Source organism: Thamnophis sirtalis, unplaced genomic scaffold (genome assembly GCF_051295495.1).
Source record: "Thamnophis sirtalis isolate CommonGarterSnake01/CBP01778 unplaced genomic scaffold, rThaSir2_p1.2 scaffold_2, whole genome shotgun sequence".
NCBI lineage: Eukaryota > Metazoa > Chordata > Lepidosauria > Squamata > Natricidae > Thamnophis > Thamnophis sirtalis.
The window spans coordinates 46442065-46466398 of NW_028261382.1; the positions used below are offsets into that span (position 1 = coordinate 46442065).

General features: G+C 45.8%; 1 protein-coding gene across 3 annotated transcripts in view; it reads left to right on the forward strand.

Moving 5' to 3' along the window:
- EHBP1L1 (EH domain binding protein 1 like 1) overlaps positions 1–24334 on the forward strand; it is a 56850-nt gene that overhangs the window by 4189 nt on the left and 28327 nt on the right. The window contains exons 2-9 of one of the 3 annotated variants that reach the window (XM_087705315.1): positions 11165–11222; positions 13206–13301; positions 14566–14619; positions 15767–15945; positions 16720–16874; positions 18392–18427; positions 20137–20226; positions 20331–20643. In XM_087705315.1, coding sequence (XP_087561441.1) covers positions 11165–11222; positions 13206–13301; positions 14566–14619; positions 15767–15945; positions 16720–16874; positions 18392–18427; positions 20137–20226; positions 20331–20643 — 981 coding nt within the window. The remainder of the gene's footprint in view (positions 1–11164; positions 11223–13205; positions 13302–14565; positions 14620–15766; positions 15946–16719; positions 16875–18391; positions 18428–20136; positions 20227–20330; positions 20644–24334) is intronic. The other 2 variants (XM_087705317.1, XM_087705316.1) reach the window with 2 other exon arrangements.

The following is a 24334-nucleotide window of genomic DNA, read 5'->3' on the forward strand; positions in this document are numbered from 1 at the left end:
ATAGATAGATAGATAGATAGATAGATAGATAGATAGATAGATAGATAGATAATAGATAGATAATAGATAGATAATAGATAGATAGATAGATAGATAGATAGATAATAGATAGATAATAGATAGATAATAGATAGATAGATAAAAGAATATAAGAAAGAAATTGAAGAAAGAAAGAAAAAGAATGATTAAAGGAAGAAGGAAAGACAGGAAGGAGAGGACAGGCAGATTTGATGGAGATTAGATAGATAGATAGATAGATAGATAGATAGATAGATAGATAGATAGATAGATAGATAGATAGAAAGAAAGAAAGAAAGAAAGATTAAGGAAGGAAGGAAGGAAGAGAAAGGAAGGAAGGAAGGAGGGGACAGGCAGATTCAATGGAGATGATGGATGGATGGATGGATAGATAGATAGGGGATAGACAGAAAGACAGACAGATAATAGACAGACAACCTGTGGGCCTTAGTGGGCTCACGTCCAGAAAGTTCACTCAGGGCAGGAATTTACGCTTGGAGCCATCTCTGAGAATTATCCTCTCTGAACTTCCTCCATTATCATTTTGCCATGTCAGGCTTTTGACAGCTGGTTTTGAAATGAGGCAAAGGCCTCCTCGCCTTTACAGGAATCGTGGTGGAATTTTACTGTTCTGGAGACTCCTAGAGGTCATTTAGCCCAACTCCTGCCTGCTTGGTGGAGGATTGGCCATGCTGAACACAACCGGGCTGATCTTTGCCGAAAGGGACCACGTGGGGCCACTATGGCGTCAGAGGCTTTGTTTATTTCCTTTCATTTATTTGCTTGAAAACTGGCAGGGTGTGTCTAATGTTAGCACAACAGTTGTTAAGTTTTCACCAGGCAAAGAACGCCACACTAGGTTAAAATTACTTTCCCAAGGGATGCAGGCTGTGTTTCTCCACCTTGGGCACTTTTAAGACAGGGGGACTTCGACTCCCAGAATTCCCCAGCCAGCCTGCTTTAAGATGGGTGGACCTCAACTCCCAGAATCCCCCAGCCAGCCTGCTTTAAGATGGGTGGACCTCAACTCCCAGAATCCCCCAGCCAGCTTGCTTTAAGATGGGTGGGCTTCAACTCCCAGAATCCCCCAGCCAGCTTGCTTTAAGAGGGGTGGGCTTCAACTCCCAGAATTCCCCAGCCAGCTTGCTTTAAGATGGGTGGGCTTCAACTCCCAGAATCCCCCAGCCAGCTTGCTTTAAGAGGGGTGGGCTTCAACTCCCAGAATCCCCCAGCCAGCTTGCTTTAAGATGGGTGGGCTTCAACTCCCAGAATCCCCCAGCCAGCAGGCTTTAAGATGGGTGGACTTCAACTCCCAGAATCCCCCAGCCAGCTTGCTTTAAGATGGGTGGACTTCAACTCCCAGAATCCCCCAGCCAGCAGGCTTTAAGATGGGTGGACTTCAACTCCCAGAATCCCCCAGCCAGCTTGCTTTAAGATGGGTGGGCTTCAACTCCCAGAATCCCCCAGCCAGCTTGCTTTAAGATGGGTGGACTTCAACTCCCAGAATCCCTCAGCCAGCATCAATTAAGATGGGTGGACTTCAACTCCCAAAATCCCCCAGCCAGCTTGCTTTAAGATGGGTGGGCTTCAACTCCCAGAATCCCCCAGCCAGCTTGCTTTAAGATGGGTGGGCTTCAACTCCCAGAATCCCCCAGCCAGCTTGCTTTAAGATGGGTGGACTTCAACTCCCAAAATCCCCCAGCCAGCTTGCTTTAAGAGGGGTGGGCTTCAACTCCCAGAATCCCCCAGCCAGCTTGCTTTAAGATGGGTGGGCTTCAACTCCCAGAATCCCCCAGCCAGCAGGCTTTAAGATGGGTGGACTTCAACTCCCAGAATCCCCCAGCCAGCTTGCTTTAAGATGGGTGGACTTCAACTCCCAGAATCCCCCAGCCAGCAGGTTTTAAGATGGGTGGACTTCAACTCCCAGAATCCCCCAGCCAGCAGGCTTTAACATGGGTGGACTTCAACTCCCAGAATTCCCCAGCCAGCAGGCTTTAAGATGGGCGGACTTCAACTCCCAGAATCCCCCAGCCAGCCAGGGGTATGGATTTATTCTCCCAAAGGCCTGAGGGATTAAGACAGATTGGTGAAAACTTTGCAAAGGGAGATTCCAACTGGAACTAAGAAATGTTCTGACTTTTTCAAACAGAAGGGTTGGACTAGAAGACCTCCAGGATTCCCCACCATTCTCTTGATTCTCTGTGCTTGGGGGGGGGGGGGGGGCTCGCCTGAACCTAGACGAGGCTGTTAACCTCTGGCACCCACTATGTTGGACGAAGCTAGGTGATTGGCTTGCTTTGGTAAACCGTGGTTTGGATAAGCCAGGGTTAGTTTATGCAAAGGCAGCTGTCTTCCTGGAAGTTTGACTGTAAAAAAGCGATTGTGCAAGAGGAAAGATCCAGCTTAGGGGAGCAAACCCCACATTTTTTGGGGGGTGTCCCATGTTGCCCCCACAAACCCCGTGGCTGGAGACACAGCGGTTCATTCTTCTGACGCGCCTCTTCCCGTCTCCAGAAAGTTGGATTGCAACTCCCATCATCTCCCCATGCTGGGGATGCTTGGGGGGGGGGCTTTGCAGCCCCGTAGGACGAAGACGATGCCGGCCCCTGTGCCTCTTGGCTGGGAATGATAGGCATTGTAGTACCCGGAGGCACCCCAGACATCTGCAAAGGTTTCCGAGCCCACGGAAAAACGGCTATTGTTTTTCTGGAAAGCGTTTTTTTTTTTCGGGTGGAGGAGGCCAGAAAGAGGAGGAGGAGGGGAGCGTAGCTGCCAGGGAGCGTGTTCCCGTTTCTCCCCCCCACCCCTCCACCCCCGGTTCTGTTCCTCCTCCTTATAAGGTTTGGGAAAGGATAAATATTTGAGCTGTAAAAAAACGGAAAAGGAGGAGGGGAGGAGGAAGAGAGAAGAGAAATATGCTGGGGCTTGAGTCACGAGAAGCAAACTTTGGCGTGGACTAAAAAGGAAGAAGGGAACGATGGAGCAACTTTGCAACGAGAAAGAAACGCCGGCCCCAGTTGGAGTTTGAGCCTCTTTTTTGGGGTGGGTGGTGGGTGGGGTGGGCTCGATTTCCTCGCAGCGGGCCTGGCGTTTCCCCACCCAGCCCCCTGCTGCCACTCGGGTTGCCCCAACTGGGCACGGTTCGCCGCAAATTTGCACCCCCGTACGGGCCGAGTCTGCCTTTGCAAAGAGACGAATGTGGCTCCCGCAGTGGCGAGGCAGGTTTTGGTAATTAGGTTTGGCAGTCTGTGCATGTTCTGAGACGCCCCCGCCTAAGGCGCTGCCCGGAAGGGAAGGCCCCGGGTTCAAACTTGGCTCGAGGGAGAGCCCAGATCTCTCTCTCTCTCTCTCCAGGACGGGGTAGAGCAATGGGCACATCTCTTTGAAGATGCCTCCTTTCCCAGCAACTCTGGCGGTTTGTAAGGCAGCTGTCAATGTGGCTTCTTACAGAAAATGTCATTTTCCAAAGCCCCCTGAAGGCAGGACGAGAAGCAACAGATGGAAACTAATCAAGGGGACAGCCAATGTAGGATTGAGAAGGAATTCCCTACAACGAGGACAATGAACCAGTGGAACTGCTTGCCACCAGAAGTGGTGGGTGCGTTCCATCACTGGAGGTTTTTAAGAAGAGACTAGACAGCCACCTGACTGAAATGGTATATGGGGTCCCCTCTTTCTGCAAGGGGTTGGACTAGAAGACCTCCAAGGTCCCTTCCAACGCTGTCATTCTGTTACAGGCAGTCCTCGCCTTACAACGATTCACTTAGTGACCGTTCGAAGTTAAACTGAAAAAAAAGGGACCCTTTCCCGCACTGTTACAGCCTTCCCCGCCGTCACCTGGTTTTCATTCGGAGGCTTGACAACTGACTCACACTTATGACGGTTGCAGTGAGGTCATCTAATCCCCTTTTTGCGACCTCCTGACGAGCAAGCCAGGTCCACTTAACAACCGCGTTACCAATTACACAACTGCGGTGATTCACTTAACAACTGCGGGGGAGAAAAGTCGTAAACTGGGGCAAAACTCACTTAGCAACATAAATTCCGGGCTCCATTGTGGTCGTACGTTGAGGACTACTTGTGTATTCCCATTGGCGAGTGCCCAAATTTTAACCAAATTTGGGGCGAACCAGTACGGATTATTCTCCTTGGTTCTGCGAACCGGTAGTTAAAAAAAAATAATTACAAGGATCGTGTAGCTCACAGCTGATCCAAGCAATCATGGGAAGCTCCCCCCCCCACTTTTTAGATGGGGCCAGACGGTTCCCAGAGGAAATAAAAGAGGAGCGAAAGGGGAGTGGAGTTTGCAGGAGACCATCAGTTCGCTTAATTGGTTCATGACTCTCCGAGACTCCTGGCCAAGTTTTGCAGATCTCGGCCTGGCAGCTCTCCAAGCCAGATGAGGTCTGTGACCGTAAATCCTCCTTTGAAAGACTTTGCTGGATGTGAAGGAGCAGAATTCACAATTAACAAAAGGTTTTTTTGTCGGGACCAGGAATTTGTTTCATGCTCTTGGGAAGCCTCGATCAAAACATCACAGCAACCCATGCAAATAAATTTAATAAATTGAATATTGGGTCTAGCAAGGCGGTGTGAAGCCAGCCAGAGGGAGGGTCTCCAGGTTTCCTTGTTTCCCCCACCCCCAGATCTAACCATGGCTCAAATCTCTTCTCCGATGGCTCAGGATGAAATTGAATGGAATCTAGGCAGGGGGGAAAGTATGCGGTGAGCGGATTGGATTTCTCTAGAGACCAGATTTAAACCCAACACCTGACTGGATTAATGACTTTCCTTCCCCCCCCTTCCCCCCCCCCAGCTAAATTTAGCTTTTGGCCACTGTCCTGGAGAAAGGAGAGACGCATCGGATCTCTCCAAGCAAGCAGCAGGGAGATGAGATGAGAAAGGACACGGCTGAGAAATTAAAAAGTTAATAACATCATAACCCCTCCCGGGGGGAGAAGGGTTTCTCAACCCTTTGCAACTTGAAGATGGATGGACTTCAACTCCCAGAATTCCCCAGCCGGCCCATCCCCAGCCAAACTCCCCCTCCCGCACAATACATAACAATTACTGCAATAATTGAGGTAGCAAGACATTTACCAGGCTTACAATTTTAGAAGTATCCTTAGAATCTTAGAAGCTTCCTTGGAATCTTAGAAGGTTCCTTAGAAGATTCCTTGGAATCTTAAAAGGTTCCTTAGAAGGTTCTTCAGAGTCTTAGAAGCTTCCTTGGAGTCTTAGAAGGTCCCCAGGGTGGTGCAGTGGTTAGGGTGCAGTACTGCAGGCCACTTCAGCTGACTGTTATCTGCAGTTCAGCGGTTCTAATCTCACCGGCTCAAAGGTTGACTCAGCCTTCCATCCTTCCGAGGTGGGTGAAATGAGGACCCAGACTGTGGGGGCGATATGCTGACTCTGTAAACCGCTTAGAGAGGGCTGAAAGCCCTATGAAGCGGTATATAAGTCTAACTGCTATTGCTATTAATAACTTAAAAGAGTCCCTAGAATCTCAGAGGTTTCGTCAGGAGCATAGAAGTTTTCATAGAGTCTCAGAAGGCTCCTTAGAATGTCAGAAGGTTCCTTAGAATGTCAGAAGGTTCCTTAGAATGTCAGAAGGCTCCTTAGAATGTCAGAAGGCTCCTTAGAATGTCAGAAGGCTCCTTAGAATGTCAGAAGGTTCCTTAGAATGTCAGAAGGTTCCTTAGAATGTCAGAAGGCTCCTTAGAATGTCAGAAGGCTCCTTAGAATGTCAGAAGGTTCCTTAGAATGTCAGAAGGCTCCTTAGAATGTCAGAAGGCTCCTTAGAATGTCAGAAGGCTCCTTAGAATGTCAGAAGGCTCCTTAGAATGTCAGAAGGTTCCTTAGAATGTCAGAAGGTTCCTTAGAATGTCAGAAGGCTCCTTAGAATGTCAGAAGGCTCCTTAGAATGTCAGAAGGCTCCTTAGAATGTCAGAAGGTTCCTTAGAATGTCAGAAGGCTCCTTAGAATGTCAGAAGGCTCCTTAGAATGTCAGAAGGTTCCTTAGAATGTCAGAAGGTTCCTTAGAATGTCAGAAGGCTCCTTAGAATGTCAGAAGGCTCCTTAGAATGTCAGAAGGCTCCTTAGAATGTCAGAAGGCTCCTTAGAATGTCAGAAGGTTCCTTAGAATGTCAGAAGGCTCCTTAGAATGTCAGAAGGTTCCTTAGAATGTCAGAAGGTTCCTTAGAATGTCAGAAGGTTCCTTAGAATGTTAGAAGGTTCTTGAAATCTTAGAGGGTTCCTTAGAAGGTTCCATGGAATCTTAGAAGGTTCCTTGGAGTCTTAAAAGGTCCATTAGGAGCATAGAAGTTTCCTTAGAGTCTCAGAAGGCTCCTTAGAATCTTAGAAGGTTTCATGGAGTCTTAGAAGGTTCCTTGGAAGTTTCCTTAGGAGCATAGAATGATGAATGCATGTTGGTTACTGTTTTTATTATATGTGTCTTTGTTATTGTCTGCATTTCCCCCTTCCCTGATTTTATGTGAGCCGCCCTGAGTCCCCTCAGGGAAAAGGGCGGCCTACAAATGTCAATAAAATCAAAAAATCAAAATCAAAATAGAAGTTTCTTTAGAAGGTTCCTTGGAATCTTAGAAGATTCCTTGGAATCTTAAAAGGTTCCTTAGAAGGTTAGAAGGTTCTTCAGAGTCTTAGAAGCTTCCTTGGAGTCTTAGAAGGTTCCTTAAGAACTTAAAGAGTCCCTAGTATCTCAGAAGTTTCGTCAGGAGCATAGAAGTTTTCATAGAGTCTCAGAAGGCTCCTTAGAATGTCAGAAGGTTCCTTAGAATGTCAGAAGGTTCCTTAGAATGTCAGAAGGTTCTTGAAATCTTAGAGGGTTCCTTAGAAGGTTCCATGGAATCTTAAAAGGTTCCTTGGAGTCTTAAAGGGTTCATTAGAAGCATAGAAGTTTCCTTAGAGTCTCAGAAGGCTCCTTAGAATCTTAGAAGGTTTCATGGAGTCTTAGAAGGTTCCTTGGTATCTTAGAAGGTCCCTTAATAACTTAAAAGAGTCCCTAGAATCTCAGAGGTTTCCTCAGGAGCATAGAAGTTTCCTTAGAGTCTCAGAAGCTTCCTTGGAATCTTAGAAGGTTCCTTAGAAGGTTCCTTAGGAGCATAGAAGTTTCTTTAGAAGGTTCCTCGGAATCTTAGAAGATTCCTTGGAATCTTAAAAGGTTCCTTAGAAGGTTAGAAGGTTCTTCAGAGTCTTAGAAGCTTCCTTGGAGTCTTAGAAGGTCCCTTAAGAACTTAAAGAGTCCCTAGTATCTCAGAAGTTTCGTCAGGAGCATAGAAGTTTTCATAGAGTCTCAGAAGGCTCCTTAGAATGTCAGAAGGTTCCTTAGAATGTCAGAAGGTTCCTTAGAATGTCAGAAGGCTCCTTAGAATGTCAGAAGGTTCCTTAGAATGTCAGAAGGTTCCTTAGAATGTTAGAAGTTTCTTTAGAAGGTTCCTTGGAATCTTAGAAGGTTCCTTGGAATCTTAAAAGGTTCCTTAGAAGGTTAGAAGGTTCTTCAGAGTCTTAGAAGCTTCCTTGGAGTCTTAGAAGGTTCCTTAGGAACTTAAAGAGTCCCTAGTATCTCAGAAGTTTCGTCAGGAGCATAGAAGTTTTCATAGAGTCTCAGAAGGCTCCTTAGAATGTCAGAAGGTTCCTTAGAATGTCAGAAGGTTCCTTAGAATGTCAGAAGGCTCCTTAGAATGTCAGAAGGTTCCTTAGAATGTCAGAAGGTTCCTTAGAATGTCAGAAGGTTCCTTAGAATGTTAGAAGGTTCCTTAGAGGTTCCATGGAATCTTAAAAGGTTCCTTGGAGTCTTAAAAGGTTCATTAGAAGCATAGAAGTTTCCTTAGAGTCTCAGAAGGCTCCTTAGAATCTTAGAAGGTTTCATGGAGTCTTAGAAGGTTCCTTGGTATCTTAGAAGGTCCCTTAATAACTTAAAAGAGTCCCTAGAATCTCAGAAGTTTCCTCAGGAGCATAGAAGGTTCCTTAGAGTCTTAGAAGCTTCCTTGGAATCTTAGAAGGTTCCTTAGAAGTTTCCTTAGGAGCCTAGAAGTTTCTTTAGAAGGTTCCTTGGAATCTTAGAAGATTCCTTAGAAGGTTAGAAGGTTCTTCAGAGTCTTAGAAGCTTCCTTGGAGTCTTAGAAGGTTCCTTAAAAACTTAAAGAGTCCCTAGTATCTCAGAAGTTTCGTCAGGAGCATAGAAGTTTTCATAGAGTCTCAGAAGGCTCCTTAGAATGTCAGAAGGTTCCTTAGAATGTCAGAAGGTTCCTTAGAATGTCAGAAGGTTCCTTAGAATGTCAGAAGGTTCCTTAGAATGTCAGAAGGTTCCTTAGAATGTTAGAAGGTTCCTTAGAAGGTTCCATGGAATCTTAAAAGGTTCCTTGGAGTCTTAAAAGGTTCATTAGAAGCATAGAAGTTTCCTTAGAGTCTCAGAAGGCTCCTTAGAATCTTAGAAGGTTTCATGGAGTCTTAGAAGGTTCCTTGGAATCTTAGAAGGTCCCTTAATAACTTAAAATGAGTCCCTAGAATCTCAGAAGTTTCCTCAGGATCATAGAAGTTTCCTTAGAGTCTCAGAAGCTTCCTTGGGGTCTCAGAAGCTTCCTTGGAATCTTAGAAGGTTCCTTAGGAGCTTAAAAGCTTCCTTAGATGGCTCCTTAAAGTTTTCCTCAGACTTTTAGAAGCTTCCTTCAGTACTTAGAAGATCCCTTGGAATCTCCGAAGCTTCCTTGGGAGCTTAAAACCTTCCTTTGGCTCTTAGGAGCGTGGTTGGGTGCAGAGGAGGAAGACCTGCGTTTCCACAGGGAAGTTTAACAAGAGTCTCTTGCAACACCCCAGTGCCGCGACCGGGTGCGGCCCAGCCTTTCTCCTGAGGCGGTCAGGAACCTCGCCCACACACGACTGGGCAGGCAGATAAAACCTGGGCTGGACAAGAGCTGTTGCGCGCAGCCCTCGAACTGGTTGCCAACTTGCTTTCGGGACGAGCTCTCTGAGACAGAGAACATAGAATAATAAGAGTTGGAAGGGACCTTGGAGGTCTTCTAGTCCAACCCACTGCTCCAGCAGAAGAGCCTATGACACTATTCCGGGAAGACATGACTGTCCGTTCTTGGAAAGTGTGATTGTGATCAAGAAGAAGTGTACAATTGTGCAATGTGTATGCATCAAAGGTCTCTTGGGGTCAGCAACTGGCCGCCTCAGGCCCAGTTCACTCCTCTCCTCGTTTCTGTAGCCCCTGCCCAACCACTAGGCCGGTATTTCTTGCCTTCCGCAAGTTTGGACTTCAACTCCCAGAATTCCCCAGCCAGGAAGTGTTAAACTCCACCCATCTTAAATTTGGGTCATCCTTGTTAATGGCCGTCACAGGGGCAAGTCAGATATTCTCACTCCAGGAAGCCTGCCTCCATACTTGTGTCATTCCTTGGAGACACAGTGGGTGACATTCAGGTAAGAGGTATGGACTACAACTCCCAGAATTCCCTAGCCAGCATGCTTTAACATGGCCTGACTACAACTCCCAGAATTCCTCAGCCAGCATGAGCTGGCTGGGGAATTCTGGGGCTTGGAGTCCATACCTCTTACCTGAATGTCATCCCTGTCACCCATCTTAAAGCATGGCTGCCTGGGGAATTCTGAGATCCACCCATCTTAAAGCCGGCTGAGGAATTCTGGGAGTTGTAGTGCATCCATCTTGAAGCAAGCTGACTGGGGAATTCTGGGAGTTGAGATCCACCCATCTTAAAGCTAGCTGAGGAATTCTGGGAGTTGTAGTCAGCCCATCTTGAAGCAAACTGACTGGAAAATTCTGGGAGTTGAAGTCCATCCATCTTGAAGCAAGCTGACTGGGGAATTCTGGGAGTTGAAATCCATCCATCTTAAAGCATGCTGGCTGGGGTATTCTGGGAGTTGAAGTCCATCCATCTTGAAGCAAGCTGACTGGGGAATTCTGGGAGTTGAAGTCCATCCATCTTGAAGCAAGCTGACTGGGGAATTCTGGGAGTTGAGATCCACCCATCTTAAAGCTAGCTGAGGAATTCTGGGAGTTGTAGTCAGCCCATCTTGAAGCAAACTGACTGGAAAATTCTGGGAGTTGAAGTCCATCCATCTTGAAGCAAGCTGACTGGGGAATTCTGGGAGTTGAAATCCATCCATCTTAAAGCATGCTGGCTGGGGTATTCTGGGAGTTGAAGTCCATCCATCTTGAAGCAAGCTGACTGGGGAATTCTGGGAGTTGAAGTCCATCCATCTTGAAGCAAGCTGACTGGGGAATTCTGGGAGTTGAAATCCATCCATCTTAAAGCATGCTGGCTGGGGTATTCTGGGAGTTGAAGTCCATCCATCTTGAAGCAAGCTGACTGGGGAATTCTGGGAGTTGAAGTCCATCCATCTTGAAGCAAGCTGACTGGGGAATTCTGGGAATTGAAATCCATCCATCTTAAAGCAAGCTGACGGGAATTCTGGGAGTTGAGATCTACCCATCTTAAAGCTGACTGGGGAATTCTGGGAGTTGAAATCCATCCATCTTAAAGCATGCTGGCTGGGGTATTCTGGGAGTTGATGTCCATCCATCTTGAAGCAAGCTGACTGGGGAATTCTGGGAATTGAAATCCATCCATCTTAAAGCAAGCTGACGGGAATTCTGGGAGTTGAGATCTACCCAACTTAAAGCTAACTGGGAAATTCTGGGAGTTGAAGTCCATCCATCTTAAAGCATGCTGGCTGGGGTATTCTGGGATTTTAAGTTTAATTCATTTTAAGACTTTCAAATTGAAAATTACTGTTCTAGAAGAAATTATAAAAATTTCCCCAAAGTGTGTGTGTGTGTGAGAGAGAGAGAGAGGGAGGGAGGGAGGGAGGGAGGGAGGGAAAGAGAGAGAGAGAGGGGGAGGGAGGGAGGGAAAGAAAGAGGGAGGGAGGGAGGGAGGGAAAGAGAGAGAGAGAGGGAGGGAAAGAGAGAGGGAGAGAGAGAGAGAGAGAGAGAGAGAGAGAGAGAGAGAGAGAACCCTCTGGAGCTCCCCATTTGTTACACCACATTGCTCCCCATGTACTAATTGCAACCCCAACCATCAATGAAATCTTGGATTAATGGCTTGATCATTTTTCGTTTGGCGTTTGCAAAACTGACTCTTTTTATCTCTCCCAAACACAGGCAGCCGGACAAGCTCATCGTGGTTTGGACACGGAGAAACCGACGGATTTGCACCAAGGTGATTTTCTGCGCTTCTGCGAGGGGGATCAGATTAAAAGCAATTTCTTTTATCTGTGGGAGGAATCGCCTCAAACCTCAAGGCGAGCGGCATATAAATTTAAGAGTATAAGACGCACCAAGATTTTGAAGAGGCAGTTTTTTTTTTAAAAAAAAGGTTTTTTGCACTCTGCAGACCTCCCCAAAACAGCCCTTTTTTCATGAAAACAGGCCCATTTGATTGATTGATTGATTGATTTAATTTGTATGCCGCTCACTCTCAAAGAGACTCATTTGTTTTTGGGGACAAAAACAAGCAAAAAATGGCCTGTTTTTCCCCCCAAAAGGGCATTCATAGCCTTTAGGAGGCTTATAGAGTGCTCCTGGGGGCTGGGGGAGGATACAAAATTGAACAAAAAACGGCCCGTTTTTTGCTCATTTCTGCCCTCCGCAGCCCCCAGGAGCACTCTGGTAGCCTCCTAAAGGCTATGCACGGCCATTTTGACCCAATCTGGGTCGTCGCTCCATCCCGAGAAAGGTCGTGTCCTGTTTTTTCTCAACATTGGCCTCATGGGCGAACCATGGGAACGTTACATTGGGGGCAGGGTTTCAGGAGGCAAGAAATGCTGTATTCAGTGTATAAGACGCACCTAGATTTCCACCCTCTTTTTTTGAGGGAAAAAGGTGCCTTTTATACTCTGAAAAATACAGTATATATATATATATATATGTGTGTGTGTGTGTGTGTGTGTGTGTGTTGTATTTGTGCTGATAAATAAATAAAGGGAGACTAGTATAGATCTATTTCAAGCTATTTAGCTCTCATCAGCTAGCCATACCCTTACTGGGATTCGAACCTGTGCTGTATTGCATCTTAGGCAGATGTGTTAACCACTAAGCCACTAAGGTTCTTCTCCTTATCAGCTGAGCCAGGGAATAGGTATGTATTTAGAGTCACAACCCCTGGTATGCCCAAATATTGGAGGACGTTTACTGCTTCCATTCTCTGTCTATCGGCTCGTCACAAGAGACTATCCAGACAGAAACCCAATATTTTTTTACTGTTGCCTTTGTTACATTTGTGTTGTATTTGTGCTGATAAATAATTATAGTTATATATATATATCCCAGTAAGGGTATGGCTAGCTGATGAGAGCTAAATAGCTTGAAATAGATCTATACTAGTCTCCCTTTATTTATTTATCAGCACAAATATAATATATATATATATGTGTGTGTGTTTTTTTATTTGTGCTGATAAATAAATAAAGGGAGCACACATAATAAATAAATAAATAAATAAATAAATAAATAAACCCACAAATATAACAAAGGCAACAGTAAAAATATTGGGTTTCTGTCGTGATGGACTCTTGTGACGAGCCGATTGACAGATGATGGAAGCAGATAGCTTCCTCCCATAATTGGGGCTTACCAGGGGTTGTGACTCTAAATATACACACACACACACACACACACACACACACACATATATATATTTGTGTTTTTTTATTTGTGCTGATAAATAAATAAAGGGAGACTAGTATAGATCTATTTCAAGCTATTTAGCTCTCATCAGCTAGCCATATCCTTACTGGGATTTGAACCTGGGCTATATTGCACACTAGGCATACTAGGCAGAGATCTTAGCCATTAGAGCCTGTGTGCGCGAGCGGGTGTGTGTGTAATTAAGAGCCCCGGTGGCGCCACAGTGGTTAGAGTGCAGTACTGCAGGCTACTTCTGCTGACTGCTGGCTGGCTGCCTGCAATTTGGCAGTTCGAATCTCACCAGGCTCAAGGTTGACTCAACCTTCTGTCCTTCCGAGGTCAGTAAAATGAGGACCCAGATTGTTGGGGGGGGGGGGGAAGAGGCTGACTCTGTAAACCGCTTAGGGAGGGCTGCAAAGCGGTATATAAATCTAAGTGCTATTGCTATTAATTGTATGTTTTGTGTTATTTTGCGTTTGGTAAGGGTTTTTTAAAAATTTAAGCTCTTTTGTTTTAGGCTCACAGTTGGCAACCGGGCATCAAGAATCCTTACCGGGGCGAGGTGGTATGGATGGTGCCAGAAAACGTAGATATTATGGTCACGCTTTACCGGGTAAGAGAACTGCGTCGTCTGACCGGTGTCATCTCACAGCAAGGATACCTGCTGGTGGATTTAAGAAGACGATTCCTTGCTCGGGAATCTCATTCAGACATTGCCTTGATTGGTGCTCTGCCAACGCGGCAGAAAGACCAGGGAAATGCCCATCACCCCCCCAAAACCATCACTGAACTAATTGCACGATGAAGTGATGTGATGGGGGGATAAAATATGGCTTTGCTTCTTGGGTTGGGCCTAGAATGGGAGAAAGAGACTCGTGAGAAAAGGGGTTTTTTGCATTTTGTATTTGCGGGGTCGAAGGCCTACCAGAATTTTAGCAATGTTTAGTCGGCAATTGCAACAAATTGTGATGTCTAACCTTTTTCTAAAGGTGTGACAAAACTGTGCATGCTATTGTGCATGCGCGCGACCCCCGCCCCCACCTGCGCATGCATGTGTGATCCCCCACCATGTGTGCGTGAGTGACCCTTGTGCGAGGAGGGGGGGGATTTTCGCCTTCCCCAGGCTCCAAAAGCTTTCCTGAAGCCTCGGGAGGGTGAAAACAGCCTCCTGTAGGATCCCTTTTTTAAGCAGGGGTTGGACTAGAAGACCTCCAAGGTCCCTTCCGGCTCTATTCTGATTGATTGATTGATCTGATTGATTGATTGATTGGAATACTGTAGGGTCTCTTGCTTGAACAGGGGTTGGACTAGAAGACCTCCAAGGTCCCTTCCGGTTCTATTCTGATTGATTGATCTGATTGATTGATTGATTGATTGATTGGAATACTGTAGGGTCTCTTGCTTGAACAGGGGTTGGACTAGAAGACCTCCAAGGTCCCTTCCAGCTCTATTCTGATTGATTGATTGATCTGATTGATTGATTGGAATACTTTAGGGTCTCTTGCTTGAACAGGGGTTGGACTAGAAGACCTCCAAGGTCCCTTCCAGCTCTATTTTAATTGATTGATTGATTGATCTGATCGATTGATTTAAAAGTGAGAACAATTAACCAATGGAACGACTTGCCACCAGACATTGTGGCTCTTCATCACTGGAGAAGAGATTGGACAGGCTGGAATGGTATAGGGTCTCCTGCTTGAGCCAGGGGTTGGACTAGACGACCTTCAAAGTCCCTTCCAGCCCTGTTATTCTATTAAGTTGTGCCTTGTTGCTAATGGGATGTCCTCTTTTGTAAATGAGGAAGGTGAGGAAACCTGGGGAGTTTTTCGCGTTGAAGGCCATTCCTCCCGCTGACTGCCATCCCTTCTGTCTTTCAGGACCCACACGTGGAAGAATACGAAGATAAAGATTGGACTTTTGTGGTAGAAAATGTGCGTTTCAAATCTTGGATTTGCTTTTGATTGTGCCCAGATAAAGGACGGGGGAGATTTTTGTAGCAAAGTTGGTGGGGAAAAAAACCTTTCCTGGAAATTGGATCTTTCGTTGGATTGTTCGGTATTTTTTTTTAAAAAAGAGTTTCTCATGCACTTTGATTGTAGGTAGTCCTCAACATATGATCACAATTCTGGTCATAAGTTGAAATGTATTTTTATGCAACAACTGCAGTAGCATTCAGCCAGTAGATGGTAGTTTTTATAAGTTTGGACCTATGGTATTTATTCTATGCTCTTTTTGTTCCTGTTTCCTGTTACAGTTAAGCAGTTAAGCAGTAACGCACATGGTGACTGTACTATATATGAGTACATATACTATATATATAGGTCTGTGGTTCTATATATAAACAGACTTTCTAGCATAAGTCATTATGGCTCCTAAGTGGAGGTACTCATATGACCAAAAATAGATTTCGAGCCTTTTTTTGTGGTGGTCATTAAGTGAACCCATTCATTTGAATAAGCGTTACAACACAACATCTATTGTAAATGCATGGTGGCTTCCAAAGGCCTGAATTTTGATCATGTGACTGTGAGGATGCTATAATGGTCATAAGTGCAAGGACCGGTCCTAAGGGCCATTGAAACTTTGAACAGTCACTAAATGCATTGTTGTAAGTTGAGGAATATCTCTATATGTTGGCAATCGTTTGAGAAGAAATATAGAAAGGTACTTTTTATTCATTCTCAACTTCCTTTTAAAATCTTTTGTTGTTATTGTTTTTTTGTTGGTGCTGTTGTTCTTTGAGACAAAGATGGCTGGAACCCGCAGCAGGTCATTTCTAAACTGTGGAACTCCCTGCCACTGGAAATCCTCTTTCCTTCTTCCCAACGTTTTCACACAAATTTGGTGGATTTTAAGGCCTTCTTCGGAAGGCTTATTTAGACCTCCATTTACAGCTTAATTTTCATTTTGAACTGGAGTCCAGTGGGAGTGATTTCTGCTTTTATAACCGTTTGGGGGGTGGGGGGAAGATTTCAGTCTTGTGTTCGAATGGTGACAGCGGGGTGCGATGAAAAATGGGTGGCCGAGACAGGAATTTACCAGTTAAACATGTGTAACTCGTGTGAACTCTTGTGCCAGGAATCAAAGGGGCAACGTAAAGTCCTCGCCTCGGTCGATGTGAACCTCAAACGCTTCGCCAGCCAGACGCCCAACCAGGTGGACTTAAACCTGAAGCTGAAGCCTAAGTCGGTGAAAGTCGTGGCGGCGTCCCTCAAGCTCACTCTTTCGTGCGTCTTCTTGCATGAGGGAAAAGCCACGTGAGTCCCGGAGCAGGGAAAAACCCTTCTTAGAAGCTGGGACCTATTGTTCTGACCTAAGCTTCCCCCAAAAGCAGCAGATTTCCTTTATTAAACCCCTTTTATTAAACAATTGTGAATTCCTCTCATTCCCATTCAGCCAAGGCCTGGCAAACAGTCTTTCAAAGGCGTATTTATGACCACAGACCTTATCTAGCTTGGAAAGCTGCCATGTCAATATTTTCCCAAATGAGGGGCTGCGCAAGGAAAGACTCTGGGCACAGAGTCTCTGAGATTCAGGGACAGATCTTCACACTCCTGAAACGAATGAACGAACAAACAAACGAATTGTTTCCTGCAAAAAACCCCTCCCCTTTGGCTCCTCTTATATTTCCTCTGGGAGGGGCCAATCACCTTCCAAACTGGGAATAGGCTCCAGCTGTTCCTCTGCCTCATTGCTGTCTTGCTCCGAAGGCAGGATAGACAGATGACATGGATGGATGGATGGATAAATGGATAGACACATGACATGAAGGGATGGATGGATGGATGGATGGATGGATGGATGGATGGATGGACGGACGGACGGACAGACAGACAGACGGACGGGACCAAAACAGCTTCCAAGCAACACTGCTTTTATCCCGTCCCGTGTGAAGCCCAGTCTAGGATGTTTTGGGACTCCCAACAATGCTGGGTTTTCCCAAGGGAAGGGAGAAGGGGATAACCCCCCCCCCCCAAAAAAAAACACGATGCTGGGCCTGGTTCTTAGCACTGCCCCCTTTCTCTCCCCAGGGACGATGACATGCAAAGCTTGGCCAGTTTGATGAGCTTCAAGCCCTCCGACATCGGCAATTTGGAGGATTTTGCCGAAAGCGACGAGGAGATGGAAGAGACCTCGAAACACGGCCGGGCGGAGGATGCGGTGGGCCACACAGTGTCCCCTCAAGGTGGGGACGGTCTCTTTCCAGCTCCGGTAGTTCCCTTCTCCCTGACTCCTTGTTTCTGAGTCTTAGCCACCTTAAGAGGACTGGACTCCAATTCCCAGAATTATTATTCTTCTTCTTCTTCTTCTTCTTCTTCTTCTTCTTCTTCTTCTTCTTCTTCTTCTTCTTCTTCTTCTTCTTCTTCTTCTTCTTCTTCTTCTTCTTCTTCTCCTCCTCCTCCTCCTCCTCCTCCTCCTCCTCCTCCTCCTCTTCACCCACTCCTTCTTGTCTTCTTCTTCTCCTTCCCCTCCTCCTTCTTTTCTTTTTCTCCTCCTCCCCCATCCTCCTGCGTTCTCCTCCTCCTCCTTTTCTCCTTCTTCTCCTCCTCCTCCTTTTCCCCTTCCCCTTCTTCTTCCTCTTCACCTCCTCCTCCTTCTTGTCTCCTTCTTTTCTTCTTCTCCTCCATATCCTCCTCCTTTTCTTCTTCGTCGTCTCCTCCTTCTCCTCGTCCCCATCCTCCTCCGTTCTCCTCCTTTTCCCCTTCTTCTTCTTCTTCTTCTTCTTCTTCTTCTTCTTCTTCTTCTTCTTCTTCTTCTTCTTCTTCTTCTTCTTCTCGTCCTCCTCCGTTCTCCTCCTCCTTTTTCCCTTCTCCTCCTCCTCCTTTTCCCCTTCTTCCTCTTTCTGTTCCTCTTCATCTCCTCCTCCTTCTTCTCCTTCCCCTCCTCCTTCTTTTCTTCATCTTCTCAGTCTTTTCCCTCCTCCTCCTCCTCCTCCATTCCCCCTTCTTCTCGTCCTCCTTTTCCCTTTCTTCTTTTTTTCTTTTTCTTCTCTTTCTCCTCCTCCTCCTCCTCCCATTTTGATCAACAAAAAACTGCTGCTGAGTTTTGTCCAAACCGGTCCTTTAGATTTTAGAAGCCATGATGTTCTTCTTCTGCCTGGACCTCCTTTGCCTTCAATCTTTCCCGGGAGGATTATGCGAAAGATGCCGTATTTTTCCAGATGTCGCATCCCTAGTCCGAAATACTCTAACTTTTCGCTTTTTGATGGTTTCGATGATTTCCCTTGGCTTTCCCAGGCGGCTTAGGAACCTCCTGATATTTCTGATTTGTTCAACCCAGCTTCTACCCCACAGCCGCCTGCCATTCCTCAGAATTCCTCCACCGGCATTAACCCGTAGTCCTCACTTAACGACTTTGTCAGCCTTCTCAGGGAGGCCACAGACAAGAAAGGCAACCTTCGCTTTGGCAAATGACCCCGAATTGGGAGCCAGGAGGATGATCTTGTGCTTAGCCCTGCAGGACACAGCCGTGATTTCCTGGAATCTCTTTGATCCCCTTAAGAGGGATTGGAGGAGACTTGTTGTCAGAAAGCGAGATTAACCCGGCCAGCATCCCTTCTGTGATTGTCCCACTTTCTGCTGGCCTCTTGCTAAACACCTTCGCGATTAAGTTTCACGCTCCGTAGCTCTGGCGTCCGTTTACGGGTCATTCTTTCCACTTCAATTTCCCTTCTTTTTTCCCTTCTCTCCCTTCTCTGTTCAGGATGCCTCAAAAACATTGTGATAAATCCTTTCTCAGGTAGGCTATCGTAGGTTTGCAAGGCCTGTGCTAAAGAGTTGCGTTATCCGGACAAAATCGTGCATGTTTTGTGGGGATTTGTAACCATTGGCGCAGTGGCCGTTGGCACTACAGGTAGTCCTCGACTTGCGACCGTCATTGAGCCCCCCCCCAAGATTTCTGCTTGCATTGAGCGAATTTTGACCTGTTTCGCGACATTCCTTGCCGCCGCCGTTCAGTGAATCGCTGCAGTTGTTACGTTAGTCACGCGGTTGTTAAGTGAATCTGGCTTCCCCTTGGATTTTGCCTGTGAGAAGGTTGCAAAAGGGAAATCACATGACCTGGGATACTGTGGCCGTTATAAATATGAGTCAGCCACCCGAATTTTAATCACGTGGCCACAGAGATGTCGCAAGAGTCATAAGTGTGAAAAAAAACTTTTTTTTCAGTCTGTTTTTAACTTTGAACGGTCACTAAAGGAATGGTTGTAAGTCGAGGACTTTTTGTATAAGCTTTGGACAATTTACAGAAACCCCAAGGGCTGGCATGTTGGATCGGAGTTTTCAGCAATGAATTCTTGGGTGTTTTTTTTTAAATGGACTTCTTACAGAATTGATGTGCCGTTCTGCATTTTGTGGAAATGACTTTTCCTATTTTGTATGCTGTGTGGAATATAGATAGATGATAGATAGACAGATAGACAGATGGACAGAGGTGATAGATAGATAGATAGATAGATAGATAGATAGATAGATAGATAGATAGATAGATAGATAGATGATAGATAGATGATAGATAGATAGATAGATAGATAGATAGATATGATAGATAGATGATAGATGATAGAAAAATAGAGATAGATAGATAGATAGATAGATAGATAGATAGATAGATAGATAGATGATAGATAGATAGATAGATAGATAGATAGATAGATAGATAGATAGATAGATGATAGAGACAGACAGACAGACAGACAGGCAGACAGAAGATAGGTAGGTAGGTAGGTAGGTAGGTAGGTAGGTAGGTAGGTAGGTAGATAGATAGATAGATAGATAGATAGATGATAGATAATGATAGATAATGATAGATGATAGATAGAAAAATAGAGAGAGAGAGAGAGAGAGATAGATAGATAGATAGATAGATAGATAGATAGATAGATAGATAGATAGATAGATGATAGATAGATGATGGATGGTTGGTGATAGAGATATATGATGGACAGAGAGATAATAGAGAGATAGATGATGGAAGAGATAGATGGATGAGAGGTGGGGATCGTTGTGATAGAGGAAGATGATAGATAGACAGATGATAGATGATAGATAATAGAGAGAAGTGATAGATAGATACTAGATAGATAGATAGATAAATAGATCAGATAGAGAGAGATAATGGAAGATAGACAGACAGACAGACAGACAGATAGATCAGATAGAGAGAGAGATAATGGATGATAGACACACAGATAGATAGATAGATGATGGATGGATGGTGATAGAGAGATGATAGAAAATAGAGATGATTAGATAGATGCTAGCTAGAGAGAGAGCAGAGAGAGAGAGGATAAAAGATAGATAGATATAGATGATAGATAGACAGATAGATGGTAGAATTCGAATCTTCTCCTGTGTGACAGTCCATCTCTTCAGGGTCTTCCTCCTTTTTCCTCCCAATTCTTTCCTTTTCTTCTGTCATAACGACCACCTCTCCTCCTCCCAATGTAGACACATCACGGGATCTGAACCCCTTGGCTGAGGAGGAGGAGGACCCCTCTGGCCGTTCTCCGTCGCCTTCCAAGGCAGGTCGCAAGGAAGGTAAATGAAAGGAAGTGGGGAGGAGGTGAACGGATTAAAACGGATTCAAAAGTGCCACTGTTCACAGCCACGCCCCTTCTGACCTTTGTCCCTTCTTTCTGCAGCCGTAGCCGCGGTCTCGGAGCCAGCCACGGAGAGCCACGGAAACATCTCCGGAGGTTCCCTGCATCCCGAGCCAAAGGCTGCTTCTGTTGCTCCCGACACGCTTGTGTTTGACGTAAGTGGTGAGGAGTGTAAAATCGGGAGTGCGGGGCTCAGCGGGGCAAGCAGTTCCCGCACAGCGCCAAATGGCATCCCAGGAGGGACAGGGACCAGGAACGGCATGCCGGACACTTCCCGAGCGTCATCGGTGCAGGCGGGGGCCGAAGAGGAGCACGAAAACACGGGGCCAGCATCACCTAGTGCCCTCGACACAAGGTGAGGACCGCTTCTTTCGAGAGTGGGTTTGCGATGCTGAATCTCGGGATGAGAGGCAGAGGGCAGACTCATTGGCACCCCAGGGGTTATCCAGTGGGTCTCGTTGGGAGACTCCAGCCCACAACTTGGACCTCCTTTCTTTGTTTATCCCACGGATGGAGGCAGTACTTAGAGGTCATCGGCCAAGGACGTCTTTTTGGCCCTCTTACAAGCAAGTGGCAGCAGGGTAGCAGCTGGCCACTTTGGCTTCTGCTTTCTTTAGCTGGGGGAGGGTAGTAGGTGAGATGGAGGAGGTTTGCGGGATGTAATTTCCACCCCCACCCCCTCCTCGCCTCACCCCCACCCCCCACCCCCCACCCCATGCCTTGGAAGAGTTGAGTCGGTTCCACCCAGAATGGAAAGGAGAAGTTGGCAGGCAGAAGGAATGGGAAGTGAGAGCACTGCGGGGGTGGGGGGGAAGGGAGGGGGGGGCGTTTTGCAGTTTTGGAAGGATGGGGGATGCGGAGTGAGGAGGCCGCCTTGGAGTCACTGGCTGGCCGGCCCTGTCCTTGAGCAACTTTCAACCTTAAAAATAACCTCAAGAGAGGGCAGTAAATTTTCCTTTTGATATTTTCCTGATTTAGGATCTTAAACTGGAGAGTCCCTCCCTCCCTGCCTCATCCTTTTTGTCCATCGTCTCTCTCTCTCTCTCTCTCTCTCTCTCTCTCTCTCTCTCTCCCTCTCTCTCTCTCCCTCCCTCCCTCCCTCCTTCCCTCCCTCTCTCCTTCCTTCCTTCCTGTCTTATATGGTATCTATCTATCTCTATCCTCTATCTATCATCTATTTGTCTATCATCTATCTGACTTGTATCATCTATTGATCATCTACCTACCTACCTATCTCATCTATCAAATCTATCTATCATCTGTCATCATCATTATCTAGCCATCCATCCATCGTCTATCATCTGTCTGTATCTACCTGTCCATCTGTCCATCCGTTCTGTCTGTCTTTCTTTCCTTCCTTCCTTCCTTCCTTCCTTCCTTCCTTCCTTCCTTCCTTCCTTCCTTCCTTCCTTCCAATCTTATATGGTATCTATCTATCTCTATCCTCTATCTATCATCTATTTGTCTATCATCTAGCTGACTTCTATCATCTACCTATCTCATCTATCTATCTATCATCCATCATCATTATCTATCTATCCATCTATTGTCTATCATCTGTCTGTCTCTACTTGTCCATCTGTCCATCCGTCCTTTCTTTCTTTCTTTCCTTCTTTCCTTCCTTCCTTCCTTCCTTCCTTCCTTCCTATCTTATATGGTATCTATCTATCTCTATCATCTATTTATCATCTATCTGACTTCTATCATCTACCTACCTACCCACCCACCTACCTATCTCATCTATCAAATCTATCTATCATCTATCTGTCATCATCATTATCTATCTATCCATCCATCGTCTATCATCTGTCAGTCTCTACCTGTCCATCTGTCCATCCATCCTGTCTTTTTTCTTTGTTCCTTCCTTCCTTCCTTCCTTCCTTCCCTCCCTCCCTCCCTCCCTCCCTCCCTCCCTTCTTTCTTTCTTTCTTTCTTTCTTTCTTTCCTTCCTTGATAATGAAAAGGAGGACTAGGGGTGACCTGATTGCAGCCTTCCAATATTTTGGGGCAGCCCCAAAGAAGAGAGGGTCAACCTGTTCTCCAAAGCACCTGATGGCACCGCAAGAAGCAACGGATAGAAACTAACCAAGGGGATTAAATTAACAATTAATCAGTGGAACATAAATTGCCTCCAGAAGTTGTGAATGCTCCAACACTAGAGGCTTTTAAGAAGAGACTGGACAGCCATTTGTCTGGAATGGTATAAGTTTGAGCAGGGGGTTGGACTAGAAGACCTCCGAGGTCCCTTCCAATTCTGTTATTCTGTTATCACTAATTCTCCTTTCCCTTCCTTTCTTACTCTTCTACTTTTCTCTTTTTCCTTCCTTCCCAGTAAAATCATTTTAGGGAGGTTTCGTTGTTGAGCAGAGCACCCTGTCCCAGATGTTTTAAGCATCCTGAGGTTTCACTCCTTGGCATCATGTTTTGCCTAATTTCACAAAAAAAAAAACTAGCTCAGAATTGATCCACGAGCAAAGTATAAACAACACCCTCTGCTCGTGTTTAACTCTTAGTTGAATAGCTGTTTATTAGTCATAACCATTGGAATCTTAAATCCAGGGCTGGAAGGGACCCCGGAGGTCTTCTAGTCCAACCCCCTGCTCAAGGCAGGAATGCCATCCATTTTCCTCCCATTCAGTCAGGCCCAAATCTTGGAGACCAATCCCTGCAATTTTTGCCATTGCCTCTTTCCTAGGGCTTAAAGAGTGTGGCTGGCAATCCAGTTGGGATTGTGCCCAAGGTGGGCGTCAGAGTATGGGGGGGATTCGGGTTAATATAATTTGGGTTAATGCCAGGATTCCAAATAGCCTCCGGAAGTAAATCAGAGTCCGAGGCAAAGGATTCCTCAAAGTTCCAATTTATGAAGAGAGACATGTTGGCACATCTGGGAAAACCCAAATCTGAAAGCTTCCCGGTTTTCCCCACCCAGTTGAAAGTTCAAGATCCTGCCCCCCACACCCACAAGTCCATCCCATAGTCTAATCTCCCCCTGCCACGCTGGCAGCTTCCACCCATCCAGTTCCGGTCAGGTTCAGAGGTGCAAAGACAAAGGATGACCTTGGATTTCTAAAAAGAATGTTGTTATGGCTACATACCATCTAACTCCGTACAATCTCCACCTCCCATTTTCCCACCATAGAAAAGGCATAGTAGAATAATAGAAAGTGTGGCAAGCCAAATATCCAAAAGAAAAGATGGCTGCAGGCCTGACGGGGGGGATTAGAACTCAAGGTCTCCTACTTTTTACCTTGATGGCTTCATCACTGCCCCATACTGATTATCATATCATCTATCTGCTCATCCATCCATCCATCCATCCATCCATCCATTCACCCACCCACCAAACTGCCCAACTCAAAATATGTTATTTTAGATAGCAACGAAACAGACAATAAACCATCAAGGACATATCACGTTGTGCAATATATAAAAGTCACAAAAGTATTGTTGCATGATTTGTAGCCTTGAAATTCCCCCGAAAAACAGAACTGGCATTTTCCCCTTTTAATGAAAAAACAAAACAAGAAAAAAACACTGCAGACTTTCCGGGGGGGGGGGGTGAAAAGGAGGGGGGGGAGAAATCATCCATGTTTCCTACAGTACAGGTAGTCCTCGACTTACAACGATTTGTTTAGTGACCATTTGAAGTGGCACTCAAAAGAGTGACTTGGGACTCTTTTTCACACTTACGACTATCGCAGCATTCCCGTAATCAAGTGATCAAAATTCAAACACTTGGCGACTGATCCATATTTGCGACCGCAACAGTATCCCGGGGTCATGTGATCCCCTTTTGCTACTTTCTGACAAGCCCAGTCAAGATTCACTTAACAACCGTGTTACTGATTTACCAACCGCAGCGATCCGCTTAGCTGTCGCCGCCCGAAAAGTCACAAAGAGGATCAAAACTCATTTAACCAAACGTTTCACTTCACAACAGAAATTTGGGCTCAGTTTTGCTCATGAGTTGAGGACTACCTATAGTCCTTGAGATCGGACTTTAATGGAACCTTCCCATCTTGGTCGTAAAGCGAGTCGCCCAATTT